General features: G+C 40.8%; 3 protein-coding genes across 3 annotated transcripts in view; all 3 read left to right on the forward strand.

Moving 5' to 3' along the window:
- Positions 1 to 210: 210 nt before the first annotated feature.
- On the forward strand, positions 211 to 3,918 carry trim107 (tripartite motif containing 107). Its single transcript, XM_073467457.1, has 2 exons — positions 211 to 353; positions 1,775 to 3,918. Exon 2 carries the CDS (start codon positions 1,786 to 1,788, stop codon positions 3,187 to 3,189), a length of 1,404 nt encoding a protein of 467 aa, XP_073323558.1. The 5' UTR covers positions 211 to 353; positions 1,775 to 1,785; the 3' UTR covers positions 3,190 to 3,918.
- Positions 3,919 to 4,069: 151 nt separating this feature from the next.
- On the forward strand, positions 4,070 to 10,815 carry tpra1 (transmembrane protein, adipocyte asscociated 1). The gene is made up of 11 exons (XM_073467458.1): positions 4,070 to 4,261; positions 5,097 to 5,280; positions 5,404 to 5,536; positions 6,079 to 6,165; positions 7,029 to 7,101; positions 7,296 to 7,375; positions 7,498 to 7,608; positions 7,705 to 7,765; positions 7,958 to 8,060; positions 8,492 to 8,572; positions 8,672 to 10,815. Exons 2-11 carry the CDS (start codon positions 5,108 to 5,110, stop codon positions 8,940 to 8,942), a joined length of 1,173 nt encoding a protein of 390 aa, XP_073323559.1. The 5' UTR covers positions 4,070 to 4,261; positions 5,097 to 5,107; the 3' UTR covers positions 8,943 to 10,815.
- Positions 10,816 to 11,036: 221 nt separating this feature from the next.
- chchd6b (coiled-coil-helix-coiled-coil-helix domain containing 6b) overlaps positions 11,037 to 15,159 on the forward strand; it is a 57,151-nt gene continuing 53,028 nt past the window's right edge. Inside the window, exons 1-4 of the mRNA XM_073469039.1 lie at positions 11,037 to 11,393; positions 12,173 to 12,272; positions 12,742 to 12,796; positions 13,605 to 13,761. Coding sequence (XP_073325140.1) covers positions 11,310 to 11,393; positions 12,173 to 12,272; positions 12,742 to 12,796; positions 13,605 to 13,761 — 396 coding nt within the window. The 5' untranslated portion in view covers positions 11,037 to 11,309. The remainder of the gene's footprint in view (positions 11,394 to 12,172; positions 12,273 to 12,741; positions 12,797 to 13,604; positions 13,762 to 15,159) is intronic.

Consider the following 15,159-nt stretch of genomic DNA (forward strand, 5'->3'; position numbering starts at 1 on the left):
TACTAAAAGTTAAATTTCAAATTGAGGTGACTGCATAGTTGTTTTTTATGCCTTTTTACAATATAATATTCAGTATATGTGTGCAATAAAAGAAAATATAATTATAACAAAAAAATATGTCAGTAGACCATTTCTGACCACATTAAACAGTGGGGCAGAGGGTAAAGGTTGAGAAACACGCACACGGAGTCAGGCTGATACTTGCTGCTCAGGCGGGATTAGTGAGTTGACATGAAGGTGTTGTGTTTATGAAAGGCGTAGAGGGATCTGACCGATGATCTCTGCGTCAGTGCGTTTTATTGACTAACACCTGAACAGGGAAGACTCCGCACAAGGCTGCATTGTTGTTATAGGTAAGTGTTTTTAAGCTTTTGTCTTTGAAAACAAGACTGATCGTCTACATTTAGTTGTTTGTGAAGATTTCAGCGTCTTCACCTGCTCCGACCGTGCGCACGAAGTGATGCGCAAAGGCGCATGGATAGTAATGTTTGCCTCATTGTTCTTTAAGGAAGTAAAGTCGAGTTAATTGAAATTAAACATAGTCCCTGCAGCAGAATGAGGCTAACAATGCGAGTGTGAGTTATTAAACAACAGAAAGAAAAGAAAAGAGTTTTGGGGATGTGGCCACATGGAGATCTGCTCGCTGGAAATCGAAACTTATCGAACGACTCAGCAGAATGAGTGACAGTGGACGAGGCGGAAACATTGAAGACTGAGGCTGTTTCATATGATCAGACCCTGTTCTTGACCATTCATGGTCATTTACCTTCAAAGTTTCCCATTTACAACAGATCATATTTAATGAAACCTTGTTCTTGCTTGTGTACATTTTAAATAACTTTACCTGCAAACATATGGTTTCTTTGTGCTGTGCTGAGTCATCCATGTTGGGGTTGGTAACTTCCTCAGTTTTTTCCCCCCAGACATTGTTAAGGGCAATTATCTCTAAGAGAGGACACTTAAGTTGTGTTCACAGTATTTTTTGTGGAGATTAAAAATAAATAAGTAAAAAAATACAGTTAAGGAGTAACATTTGGTAAAACTTTTTTCTTTTATATATATAAAATTGGATATTATATATTTATATATTTCAATATTCAAGTTTGATTAATTTTAGGCCAGGACATTTAACATAATAAAAAAAGAATAAAATAAAAATACACTGCAAGTGGTTTATAACAAATTGTATTTTGTGTCTTAGTATAATTTTAGGTTTTCTATAGTGACCCTGATGCTACATACTTAAAGTCATTTGCCTCCATATGTCCTTTAAACAGTAATATTTATCAACTCATTACACAGAAAGTTCCCCCTTTAAACACAGTCAAATAAGTTCACCAAGTTTATTTTAGAATCAAATTTATTGACAGGTAGGTTATCATATACTTGATATTTGCCTTGCTGTTTTGGTGCATAACAATAAAAATAGTAAGTAGAGAAGGCAAGTAGCTGGTGGTCCAGACTGGAAGCTCAGAGCACTGGGGGAGTGTACCAGGACAGGCTGGGGTTAGCTGATTAGCATGATAACATCAGTCGATATCTCTGCAACATAATAAATAGACGGCATAACTTTAAAACTTTATTTCTTCCTGTCCTGTTAATAATTTGTTCATTTTTTGAATGTTTTTCAACTACACTCTTACATATCATACCTTTATTGTAACACAGTGAGTCATGTGGAGGAGACTTTACATTATTGTAACCTGTGGTGACTGAGGAGATGAATAAGAGTCAACTATGCATATTTCTTACACCGAGTTGTTTGTTGTTCCAGCGTCTGCCACCATGTCTGAGAGTGAGACTGACACAAACATCTCCAAAAAGGATCATCCGAAAGCTTTGGCGTTGGACCTGACTTGCCCCATCTGCTTGGGGCTCTTCTCTGAGCCGGTGTCCCTTCCCTGTGGTCACATCTACTGCTTTGCCTGCCTTCAGACCATGGGAGAAGGCCTGGACCAACACAGCTGCCCCGAGTGCCAGGCAGAGTACAGTGGCATCGAAGCCCTTGTGAAAGTCAACTCCACTGCAAACCTTCTTGATGTCGACCGCGTAACGATCAAGAGTGATGATGGATCCACAGAACAACCCTTTGCTTTGGATCAAGAACGAGGAAAGGGCAAGATGGCAATGGATCAACCTAAATTCAGACTGGCATCTCAAGTCACAGAGTTGAGCCTCAAGTTGGAGATGGCAGAGAGTGTGCTGAGCAAAGAGAAGGGCCGGGACCTAGAGGTGACCACCGCTAATGGTCAGCTGAGAGAGAAAGCATCCAAACTGTTAGAGCAGATCAAAGATCTGTCGCAGAGCTACAGCGCACAGGTGATGCAGCTGATCGAAGAAGAGCTCAGTCCAGGTGAGGCCTGTGTGGCCAGTCGAGTCAGTCAAGCATCTGAGGTGACTAAGCAGCTGAGACAAGCCATGCTTAGAGCAGAGTCCCTCTTGACCGAAGATGATGAGACTGAATTTAGTGACGAGCTTCAGAGTCTACAACCACACATCGAGGAGTTAATGGCCAAGCCTGTGGAAGAAGAGGAAGACTACGTTGAACCAAAACTCAACCCTCTGCGAGCCTGTTCCAAGCTGGAACAAATGAGCACAGAGCTGAGGGAGAGAATTGGAGATATCCAGCGTTCCCTTCGAAACACCCTCAACCCTTCAGAGGTGACCTTTGACCCAGAGACAGCCCATCCCAACCTCATCCTCTCAGAGGACTTGAAGACTGTGACTTTCAGTGCTGTCAAACAGCCCTACCCATCATCCCCTCAAAGGTTCACCAACTTCTTCCAGGTCCTCAGCACCCAGAGCTTCTTTGAAGGCGATCATTGCTGGGAGGTGGAGCTCGAAGGCTCTCCATGGATCATTGGTGTGTGCTACAGTGGGAAGCTAGCACGCAGCGGGCTGCCCTCCGCTCTGGAGAGCAGCCGGAGCTCCTGGTGTCTGATGTGGTTCAACAACCTGCTGACAGCCTTTGAGCAGAGCCACAGCGTGCCGCTGAAGAGGACCACAGTGTCCCGCAGGCTAGAGATCAGACTGAGTTTCAAGACCCACAGGCTGAGCTTCTACAGCATCAGCCCCGTCAGCGGGAAGACTCATGTGTACACATTTAAGGCTAACCTGACTGAACCAGTTCACATGGCCTACAGGATGATGTCAGGGCACCCCAAAGCACGTGTCACTGTTTATTCATAACTGAAGAATTTCCCTCTAAGCTAGGAATCCAAAGTTAGGATGGAATAGACCCTGTCCTAGATTTAAAATAATAACCAACGTTGTTAGGTCTGTATGGCAAAGACATAAAATACATCCACATTTTCCGCAGCAGTGTTTTATGTGGGAGAGAGGAGCTTCTGCTGGTGTGCACTTTGACCTTTATAACTTTCAAGATCTTTTGCATGCACAAGAATATATGAAACACTGAAGGAAGAAAAAAAATGGAAAAGAATAATAGGTCTCCTTTAATAACTGCATATTCTCAGCAGTAGAAAGTAAAGTAAAGTAAAAAAGAGCAAATAATGGTAAGGTTATATTTTTAAAAGGTAATTTGAGACTTGAGATGTATGGTTCAAGAATGTAAAGTGTTTCGTTGTGTTATGATAGAAGACAGACTCGTTTCCTCATTCCTCAGGCAACTTGTTCCAAAGAGTTCAGGAATTCTGACTGCACGTCCTCATCACCTTTTGGATGCTCTATGTCACTGACTGTCGCTGAAACATGCATGCTCAATTGCAGTGCTCAAATGATATATTAACAAATGTCATCATTATTATTTGTTATTTACTGAAGGGTAATAAACAGTGTGATGCATAGTGCATGCTGTAAAGGTTAAAACAAAGCAAAGATGTCAGCATTGAAAAATATTGTGTTTTATGATGTATTTCCATTTCCAACTGACCAATAAAATCCTTACAGAATTATAAATATATATCCCAAGCCTCATAATATATTACTTCATTTTCATATTATTACACTGCAGGAGATGTCCCTCACTTGTAATGTGTAACTCACAGCCTGCCTCTTTAAGAGGCTTAGAAAAAAATCCCATGCCTAGCAGTAATCTCGCGAGACTCGCGTCGCTTGTTTGGTGAGAGTGTCAGCTGACCTCACTGGGAAAATTTGTCAACGAAACTATCAAGTACAGTCATGTCCCGTATCGGCGATCAATTTATTGATCGTTTACAGCGTGTGAAGCGTGTCCTTGAGCCGTATTATTTCTAAATCTATTGACAGCAGTTATACCCTTGAATCTGAGTCTACTGAATCGGTAAGATTTTATATGTTTACCAGCTGAAGCTGTCGTTACGTTGAGTCGGCACTTGCACTAGTATCACGTTTGTTTTGATGCTAACATGAGCCAGTAAGCTGATAAGCAGTGGTATGTTAATTAGCAAGCTATAGCGTTACACGCCGTTAGCATCGTCGGGATTAGTGTATGTGCATCTAACGGAGGCTCCGAGAAAATCGTTTTGATGTACAGTGAACGCCTCCTCCGTCCGCAGCTAGCAAAGTGTAAGTAGCAGCGTTAGCTAGCGTCCGAAATTCCCCTCTAACGCTAGCTGGAAGTATCATCATAAACCTTACTCAGAAGTCGCACATTAAGCCGACTAGCGTTATGATGATTAGCTGCTCATTATCATCGGTAACCAACTCCAGTAAGGGTGGTCTTGAGTTGAGACGAACCCCTTTTCACTTATTTTGTTAACTCTAACCAAGTTAGGTACCGCGTCTTGACAATTTGCCAACTGTTGAGTAGGCGTGAGTCAATGCTAACGAGATTAGAGTAGTTTTAACCAACGTTAACGTTTAACTGTAAATTTAACGCTAGCCTTCACCTGGCGGCTATACCAGCCAGTCTCGTTACATAACAAGTTAATGTTTATCTCCAAGCTGTGGCAGGTGCCTGCCTGGTACAGCGACCCAACAGCTGTACACATCCTCAAGTCTTGAACCACTGTCGTGCTGACTGCAGCAGCAGCGGTTTCGTTTTGCTCATATGACCTGTGAATTGAACATTAACCTCCTTCAAAAAGAGTCACAAGTCAGAAGACTCACTGTCTTACATTATCACTATCTGGCATAATGTGCTTTTCTTTCCTCAGGGTCCGACACCATGCTAGCCACAGTGACTGCTGTGGTTAGGTTTGCTCAATACAATGGCAGTGTTTCACCTTCACCGTTGGAGAACACATCAGCATTCCCAACCTGGCAACCTGACACTGAAGCCAACATCACCAAGCCTCACAAATGTCTACAAGTTCTGTACGAGGACATTGGAGACTCCAGGTATTTGGTAGCATGTTGTAGATTTGAAACTGTTCAAAATAAATATCCTCTAGACTTCACAAAATATACACAATAACAATAACATAATGTTTTAGACAGTTCACATTCGTTTCTCTGTGTCAGGGTGCGGTTCTGGGACATTTTGCTGCTTGTGCCTAATGTGGCCTTCTTCGTATTCCTGATGTGGAAGCTGCCCTCAGCAAGGGCGAAGATTCGACTCACCTCTAGCCCCATCTTTGTCACCTTTTACTTGCTGGTAGGTCACAAACTACAGAAACACATAAAATAGAATAGAATAGACACTTCATAGTCATTGTATAAAAGAACAATGTGTGTTTGCAGCAATCCTGTTCGTTAATCTACATACAGCATTCAAATATATTATCTAAAGCTTGACGTCTTGACACACCGTATGTCAGCCCATGACTTAAAATTAATCTTGTGGTCAGGAGATTTCGCTGTTTTATTGATCCCCCTAAAACTGAAGGGACATTTCACCTTGTTATTAACTTTCACTTTTGTCTAACAGCAAACACAAACGACCTTGCCAGGCTTGCAACCAAGTTTCTTTCTTGTTTATTGTTCTGCTTTATAATCTGTTCCTTGGAGGAAGATGCTTAATCTCTGTTTCCAAAATTTACTGCGTCTGTCTTGTAACCTGACAACAAAGACTCTAGAAAAGAACATCTTGGCTCAGTTTTTAACATTGTTGTTATCAGCTATGCTTTCCCCCATATTCTACTCTAGGAACTGTTTTTATTGTGTATGGTCAAACATGTTTTGGACTTTGTTTCTCAGGTGTTTGTTGTAGCAGCAGTTGGGATCACCCGGGCCGTTGTATCCATGACTGTCAGTGCATCCAGTGCTGCCACCATCATAGACAAAGTAAGGAAGTTTTTAAAGCATGTGTAACATTTCTTGAACACAAGAGGACAGTAACTCAATTAAAATTAAACGCTTAGCTACTCTGTGATGAAAAGTCTGCCCCACCACTGCCAAAATGTAAAACACATTATTGGAACTGGCACAGTAAGAGGTAATTAATGTTTTCTGGAATGTTTTATACCGGTCTGTATTATCAATTATAATCTTGTAAAAAATGTTTTTTTTTTCATCTCAAAGTCTTAAGTTGAAGCTAAATATGCCAGACATCAAAAAAGTTTCTGATTTAACCATCAGCAAAGTAGGGAAGCCCTGAGAGGCCAACGAGAAAAACAAAAAAATCTGGTGATCCATTTTCTAAGTGGGATCTATTTTGTTTTCTCCTCCTATGACTCCTCCTATTTTACGTGGTTGAAAATAGTTTGGGTTTCTTTAAGTTACAAGTGCAAAATTGTTGTGGATTTTTTTATTTCTATTGCAGCTTTGCATCATAAATACTTCACTCTACTGAAGAAGCAGTCACCATATCCTGTCACTGAAGTCTCTTTTATTAAATATCCAAAACGGCTGATATGAGCTTCAGCATGACTTTGTTGAGCTTTCATGTCCAAAAGAAAAGGCATGGCTGACATTCCTCACATACCAGACAGATCCCTATGGAGTTAGCAGTGATGGACCCACTGTTCCCATTGCACACTGTCATGGCTGCTCTGTTGAAGGGAAAAAAAAAATCCAAATGATTATAAAACGCTCTGGAATGTGACCTGACCGGGAAAGTTTTGCTTATGTTCTGAGTCAATATGTGTTACAACACAGCCGATCCCTTCTGTCACAGTGGCTGCTCATGATGTTTGTTGTCTCTTTAGGTGCTCTGGGAAATCACCCGCTTCTTCTTGCTGGCTATTGAGCTCAGTGTTATCATCCTGGGACTGGCTTTCGGTTAGTTTGCTCTACTGGTTTCAGTTCTCATTTACTGTATATGTGAACCAGTGTTCTGTTTCTGTCTCTTTTCACATGACACGTCTGTTCCAGATGCTCCATTTATAATTATCCTTTTCAGCCCTGAATCTAATTATGAATGTAACTGTAAGGCTTTTGTTTCTGTTAAGCCTCTTTCTTTATTCATCCATCAGGCCACTTGGAGAGCAAGTCCAGTATAAAGCGTGTGCTGGCTATTACTGCTGTGCTGGCTCTGGGCTACTCTATCACACAGGTATTGACAGATGATAAGAGCTTTTAAATAATGTCAAAAACTTCACTTAACATCGCACAGCAGGACATTTTTGTTAAATTGTTACTCTGCGTGCATTTAAAATAAATGCGACATTGTTCCAGGGCACACTAGAGATCCTGTATCCAGACAGTCACCTGTCTGCTGAGGACTTCAACATCTACGGTCACGGAGGACGGCACTTCTGGTTGGCCAGCTCCTGCTTCTTCTTCCTGGTCAGTAGTTTGTAACCACGCAGCAGCACGAGAAATAAAATACAACTCATACTTGACAAATGCCTGATAAGTAGGGTTGTTTTTTGTTTTTTACAGGTGTACTCTTTGATTGTGATTTTGCCTAAAACTCCAGTGAGGGAGAGGATATCTCTTCCATGTGAGTAACAGCAAAGATCAGAAATAAGACTTGAGAGGTTAAAAGATTTGCATTATTTAACATGAATGGAAAATAGATATCCACGAGGATGTGTTTGCACTTAGTAACGTGCCTTTTACCGCTGCATGATGCCATAAAATTAAACATTTATACTCTGTTGTCCATTAATCTTTGTTTCCTTCCCTTGTCCAGCTAAGAGGAGTTTCTATGTGTATGCTGCCATCCTGTCTCTACTGAACCTTGTCCAGGGCCTGGGCAGCGCTCTGCTATGCGCTGGCATCATAGAAGGACTCTGGTTAGTATAATACTTTGGAGTATTTGTACTGAATAAATTGACCTTTTATGAGTATTGCAGGAAGAAAGATTAAAAGATAAGTTGTGTGGATTGTTTGGCTTCAAAGCATCTTTGGCTATAAACCATTGGATTTTTGCAGCACAAGCTCTTAAGATAATGTCCTGCGTGTGGAGCTGGGTGGCTTAAATCTTGGTGTAATTGAGTTTGTTGGCAGGGTTGCAACAAGGGGGATGACTCACTGTTTTGGTGGATCCTCTTAAGTTCATTGGAGATTAGGCAAGAGGATGAGAACATAACAGATGTTGTTCTTTTGGTAGAAACCTGTTGACTGTCTCTTCTGATGCTGATGATATCCATATGTCCTCGAACCTTTTAATTGGACTGTTTACACATTACTGAATCTTTGCTTTATTTTGTCTTCTCTGAAACAGCTGTGTGGATGTCACCACCTTCCTGTACTTCTCCGCCTTTGCCCCGCTCATTTATGTCACATTCCTCAAGGGCTTCTTTGGGTTTGTAAAAATAATTATTTCAAATATAACAAAATAGTTGCAATTAGGACAGTTGACTATGTTTCTTCCTTTGTTTCAAGACTTTCTTCTTTCCTACAGTTCAGAGCCCAAGATCCTGTTCTCCTACAAGTCACAGGTGGACGAGCCTGATGAAAGCGACGTCCACCTTCCCCCAACTGTCGCTACAACCATCGGCCGTAAGGAGCTGACCGACCAGGGCCTGTACTACTCCTCCACCCAGATCGATGGCTCTGGTCCCGGCAGCTCTCGTATGGTCGGAGCACACCTGGACGACGTTGCATCTGGACCCTATGGGTCCAGCAGCATCAACAGCATCGAAGCGGACCGCTGGAGACCTATCAACGTGTGAACGGAAGAAGAGAGATGGTCATACAGCTGGACTTTAATGTTGTACGTGTTTAGGGTGTTGGGCAGGGTGGCGATCAGAGGGGAAGAAAAGCAGAACAAACTAGTTGGACACCAAGAAAATGTAATCTTGGTCTTGCTTTGATGCCAGAATAAGTTAACAAATGGCCACTTAAGGACGGACCTTTGCTAGCCAATTATCTGGAGGACTGTGAATTTAGCAACTGCTTTTGTAACACTGTTGCCAGAGTGCACTGCTGCTGTAGCTCCTACACTATGAGTGCTTTCCCTCATTGTGGCCCCGACAGACTCTGTATTGATTCTCCAGGCTCTTAAATTTGGGAGCCTACAGACTTCTCTCCGCACATTTTCTGTCGTTCCAGCATCATGCATCAGCTGCTAAATCCTCAATGATGGTGACGTTTTAACCCCGTTTTACAAACCCACATCTTTAAAATCTAACATTCTTCTGAAGACAAAATCTTCATACATTCCCACTAAAAGCTTTGAGTAACAGCATCTCGGCTGACTTTGTTATCTGCTGCCTTGTATTAGATTTGTGACTCAACCGGCTAATCCTTTTTTTTTTTTTTTTTACCGAATCACCGTGCCTCTCCACACAGGGCAAGGGACTAGTGCTATTTCATTTTGATAGGTGTACTTTGTCCTCTGAAATAGGTGCTGTCCCCCATGTGAACAAGTGTAAGGTGTTAGCTTGATGTGCGTCACTGCAATATGATAAAGAAAATCAGTAACTCCTAAATACAGGCATTGCTTTCATGTTTAAGATGACAAAACCATTTGTTAGATGCGAGAACAAATCTACAAATTGCGTCTCAAGCAAATTCCTCCTATTTATTTATTTTGTGCTTTTGCTTTAATTTCTTATACCTGATTAATCATTCCTGCTACTGAAGGCACATTTGTTAGCTCCATAGTCATTAAGGATGTGATATTACGTACGTGATTGGAACAACAAATGTGCTAAAACCTTCTTTGTGTATTCCAAATTAGACATGCCCTCATTTCATATCAGTGTATCTAATTCAGCTTTGCTTGCTGAGTCTTTTTCCCCCTGTCTTCAGAGTTTCCACAAATGTTAATACAAGTGGTAAAATAAGACCATAAACTCTATTACTCAATTTTATGGTGTCAAATGATCATATTGATGCAGCTTCATTAAAAAGATATTAACTTTAAATTCCTGCCGAGCAAAAGAGGTGCAGATATGGGTATTTTTAAGACTGTGTTAAGATGAAAACTGCTGGACTGTGGCAGAGCAAATTGTCCATTCTGATCAGTGTTGGGTTTGAATTATTTGGTTCTTGGTTCAACTCATCAGTTCTTGTCATACCTCCTGATATTACTACAATTTAGTGTTTTTAAACCACCTCGCGTCACACCTTGTATGTGAGCTTCCCCTGAAACTGCTATATGCTTGGTATGAATGGATTCCTGTGTTTAAGCTAGCAGTATTCACCGATAGTGGTAATCTGTATACAAAATATACAGAATTACATTTATTTTTTCATCATTTTAAAGCAACAAGAGTAAATAAGAAAGTTGTGTATTTCGAGAAGTTGCAGTATTTGCCTGATTCTTGAAATATATTATAATCCAGTGGTGATCACTGCTGTATTACTTGGAGTTAGAATAGTGATTGGGAAATCAGTTTGCTGTTTGACAGAAGTTCACGAGGTACATCGTCGAGAAATAGAAGTCCACTCTTGATACACAAGATGTTTGATGTTGAAATCATTCTGCAAATTATCTGTAAATTGCCTTTTTATTTAAGTGCATTGATTGTAAAATATTCAGCCCATATTAATGCAATGTATTGAACATTCCATGACCTGCAGAATAAACCCTGGACTCTGTCATCTGTTTGTTTGGGGGAAGGGGAAGGACACCACACAGGGGCTGATTCAGGCCACTCAGTACATGAAGTCATGGGAGGACTCCCCTCTGTGGTTCCTTGAGGTAACTACACCGTGGGAAAGAGCTTTTTCTACATATTTCATCCACATGTCCTAATGTGTTGATGACGCGACTGTTTGTCATTCCTCGTGCTTCCTTGTGTGCTTGTCTTAAGAGCTCCACAAGCCAGACTTCACATCAGACAGTTGGAACTACAATTCCCATCTACCCACAGTCGATATCAAATACACGACCACGAGCTATTGGGTCTGGATTATTTCATCCAACGAATGAGCTTTGAGGATACTGCAGCGCCAGAATGACCTTTATTGAAGTGTTTTAGCCACCGGTCGCTGTGGCGGCGACTCTCTCATTAATGTCTCCCTGTCCGGACACCAGACAGGGTTTTTACTATTATTTATAAGCAGGTGGGAACAAGACAGCTGGTTTAAGAATGGGAGGTAACAGCAGCACGACTAGGAAAGTGTCATTCGGACTGGACGAAGACGAGAAGGTCACTGTAATAGAAGGAGTGAAGGTAGATATAAAGCAACTTATCGTCTCATTTGTACAATTCAGAGCCAAAGCTTGACTGATAGTATTAGACAGGAGTAACGACTAGCTTAAAGCTAATTAACGGTTAGCTACTGCGGTGGGGCGCGCTCAGAGCCTGACAGGTCCCGTGTCCTCAAATGACCCCCTCTCCCCCTGTTGTGCCAAGTTAGCGTTACTTTCTTTGAGTAGGTTACACTTACTAAAAGCATGATGAATTACGACATGGAGCCAGTTATTAACTGTCAATAAAGAGGATATTTAAGCGGCCATAACGCAGTGCAGCGATAATATGCTCGCTAAGTTTCCACAGCGTAACGTCTGAGTCACATTCAAGGGTAAACATTAACATTAGCTTAATTAACATTGCTGTAACGTTAGTCTGTAAATTTAATGATTTAGTGACGTAAACGTTTCGAAACATAGACAGTTTCACTTTCATAATCTGCAGTTGTGTCCCATCTGAACCTGCAGACTGTACAGTAGGAGGCATGAAGTGTGCATGTGTTAGCTGGTTCATACAGGCAGACAGCTAGGCTGCTCTAACTATACAGCTAGCTAGGTAATGATGGGGTCAGGCTGCTTTTGACTTGCTCAGTGGCACTTCAGCAGGCTGCATGATGGCCTCTTTAACCACTGAGCCTTATAATCTGCTGTTTTCCAAAACACTGTTTTGTATGCTCACCCAGGGTGCGTTTGTGTGTGTGTTTATGCTAAGAAAAACCCAAACTGTGTTCATTTTTTAACTCTCACTTTACGATCCAGCTTTCAGAGGATGTGCTCCGGCGGATGAGGGACTCTGAGGAGTCTGACAGTGCCAAGCCACCATCACCAACTCCATCAGACAGTCGCAAACCAACATCAAGTAAGTCCCAGTCAAAAGCATTTCCTTTCTCACAGGGGTCCCACTGCGAGGGCCACTGTGTCCTCATACTGTCCTCATACAGCGACTGATGAGAACAGTATCAGGATAAAGGTCAGTTCTACAGCTGTATGACTTATTCAGATTTATTATAGACTCATTCTGAAAGGGATATAGTATAGTGAACAAAGTGTGTTATTTATGTGCTCAAATTCATTAAAATATTTACACATCTCAAATATTAATGTAATTTAAGTTACATTTAGCTGTTACTTAATAAATGGGTCAACATGAGAGGCAGTGGTGTGTAAGAGAGACCTATTTGTAACTTCACACCTCCAGGTAATGTGATTGGTGAGACTTTAACCCTTTATGTACCGGTAACCATTTGTTGCTCTTACTAATCTGTTCTGCAAACCGATCCTTACTGTATCTGCTAATAGTATTGATATTTACCACATTTTATTTTCAGGTCCAAAACCAACAGGACCCTCCACTTCAGAAATACAAGAAGAAATCCGCAAAAAGTAAGTGCTCATACCATCATGGTCACTGTCCCTTTCTGTTGTTATGCACCCGTATTTAGTGAAAGCTCGTGAAAGTTTGAATATAATGTATTATGATGCATTAAAATTGGCTCACTTGGAATTTGACACCTCCTATGAATTTCAATAATAACTTAAGCTTTAGATTGTGCTGAACATTTGATGCTGACGTATATTTAAGTTGAGCCTTCTGTGTTGACACAGGCAGCTAACAGCCAGTGGAGGTGACAGATGTGTAAAATAGCAGCCACTTGAGGCTAATGTGCAGTGTTTATGGAGAACACATACATGTTGAGTGACCTGTCGGCACTGCCTGTAGTGATTTACTCTGTCTGTATAACAGGCATGTTGTCATGCTGCTGGAATGCTTATATACTATCCTGACCCTCTATACATTTACATGTTGGCAAGTCCAATAATTCTCACCTACTCACACTGTAATGCTGTTTCCTGGAAGGCTGTCAGACAGTACAAAGAATTTTATGATATTATAAATGCTATTAGTGCTAAACCTCTGAAATGTAATATGTTCTTATTGATTTGGTTCATATGATTAACAGAAAGTCAAGTGACGTAATGCTACACTAGTTCAGGTCATGATAAACTAACCTGATTTGATTTAATGTAATACTTAAATTAGATTACATACAACAATTCATGAATGAGAATTATCGTTATTGCTATCATCACCATTTGCTCCTGTGTGAACAGGAACTTGTATGTTTAGCAGACTTTCACTGGATAAATAAAGGTTAAAGGTTAAAACAGCTCTTATCTTCTCCTAACTTAGCTTTGAGCGTCAGCAGGCCCTGGTGCAGGAGCAGCTGGCCCAGCTGGCCCAGAGGGAGAGAGAGTCTGCAGCAACCACAGGCCTGGATGAGCTGACCCCTGCCCTCATCATTGAGAAAGGAAAGGCCCATGAAGAGCATGAAAAGGCAAAGACACTGGTGAGTACTGGTTTCTGGATCTATACCAGGAGTCTGAGCTTTACTCTCCATTAAGACTGACTGGGTCTGATGAGCGGCACTTCATTGAATTTACACTTTGTCCAAATAGCAGGCCAGCTGTGTTACACAGAAGATGTTACCATGTAACCATGTACTGTACCTTAAACAAGGAGTTCATCAAGCATTTGCTAAATCAGATTCATCAAAACAACTATTATTATTTTCTTTTGTCCTTTCCTTTGTTTTGTAATTGTGCTTTTGAATGCTGCATGAGACAAAGGCATTCATCCCTTTACACATTTAGTCTACAACTTCTTGTCCTGGCTAATTTTGACTAAACCTGTCTTGGTAAGTTACATGCTACATTCATTGGCAAAAAAATCAGAACAAAATTTTGGGGGGGAATTTGACATTAAGATGTAAGTGTAATAACATTGCTGTTGTCATACATAGACATTTTTATTTTACCATTTTAAAGTTTGAAAACAACTTGTCCACAGTTCACCACAGTTTTTCTCAGTGACGACTTGTTACATTTTTATTAAGGGCTGAAACAGGCAAACATTTGATTATTTTAAACATACTGTATATTAGACACATATTCCAGACACTTTAAATTGTCAGATTTTGTATATATATATAAGAATTACCAGACTTATCTGTTAAGGCCAAGAAGCAATGTTCTAAAATCATCATCGGACTTCATTAAGGATTTTACCATACATATTCTTATTTATATTACTTTTTCCTCAGAAGCCTTTTGTATTAGTCAACAGCACCCTCTACTGTTCAGACGTTGAATGGCACCTCTTGGCTGCAGCGCTGGTGAATTGTCGAATTATTGGGGTGTACATCTACAAACCTGGTTTCTTTATTGCAGAGGACAAACCAAGCACATTTTTGTTATGTTAAGTTGTTAGTAACACTGAAGTATAAACACTTATTTCCATCAAAGTTGCATGTTTTACATGCATTACTTCATCCTGATTAACCCCTGCCCTTCAGCATTTGCCTGGCTTTTAAAATACCATGTAAAAAAGAAACTTATAATTTGTTTCAGCTGTTCGATATAGTGATTGCTCTGAGTATTATGTGATAGCTCTGCTTGTTAACACTGACACATACTTCTATCAAATTCAGATTGATAATGAGTTAACGTGCAGTGTGTCAGAGTAAGAGAGAGGTGATTTCCAGAGATATTTGTATGTTTAACAAGTAGGTGAGTGTGTTAACCCTTGAGGGGCTGTTTCTGACATTACTCACGTGTATATTGATTAGCAGTGATCTATTGCCAGTCATTAATTTGCGACCGTTCCTGGTGTTTTTTTCACCTGCTTCTCACTGAAACACTCTGCATTTCATACAGCCCTTTCTCTCTCTCCCTGTCCTCTCCAATTG

Source organism: Pagrus major, chromosome 6 (assembly GCF_040436345.1).
Source record: "Pagrus major chromosome 6, Pma_NU_1.0".
Taxonomy (NCBI): domain Eukaryota; kingdom Metazoa; phylum Chordata; class Actinopteri; order Spariformes; family Sparidae; genus Pagrus; species Pagrus major.

What these genes read in the sequence shown, in the direction of transcription:
- tpra1 (XM_073467458.1), top strand. Translation starts at nt 5,108, where the DNA reads ATGCTAGCCACAGTGACTGCTGTGGTTAGGTTTGCTCAATACAATGGC. An exon ending in CTGCCACCATCATAGACAAA is followed by an intron (nt 6,166 to 7,028) that starts GTAAGGAAGTTT and finishes TTGTCTCTTTAG; the next exon opens with GTGCTCTGGGAAATCACCCG. An exon ending in GGCATCATAGAAGGACTCTG is followed by an intron (nt 8,061 to 8,491) that starts GTTAGTATAATA and finishes TCTCTGAAACAG; the next exon opens with CTGTGTGGATGTCACCACCT.
- trim107 (XM_073467457.1), top strand. Translation starts at nt 1,786, where the DNA reads ATGTCTGAGAGTGAGACTGACACAAACATCTCCAAAAAGGATCATCCG.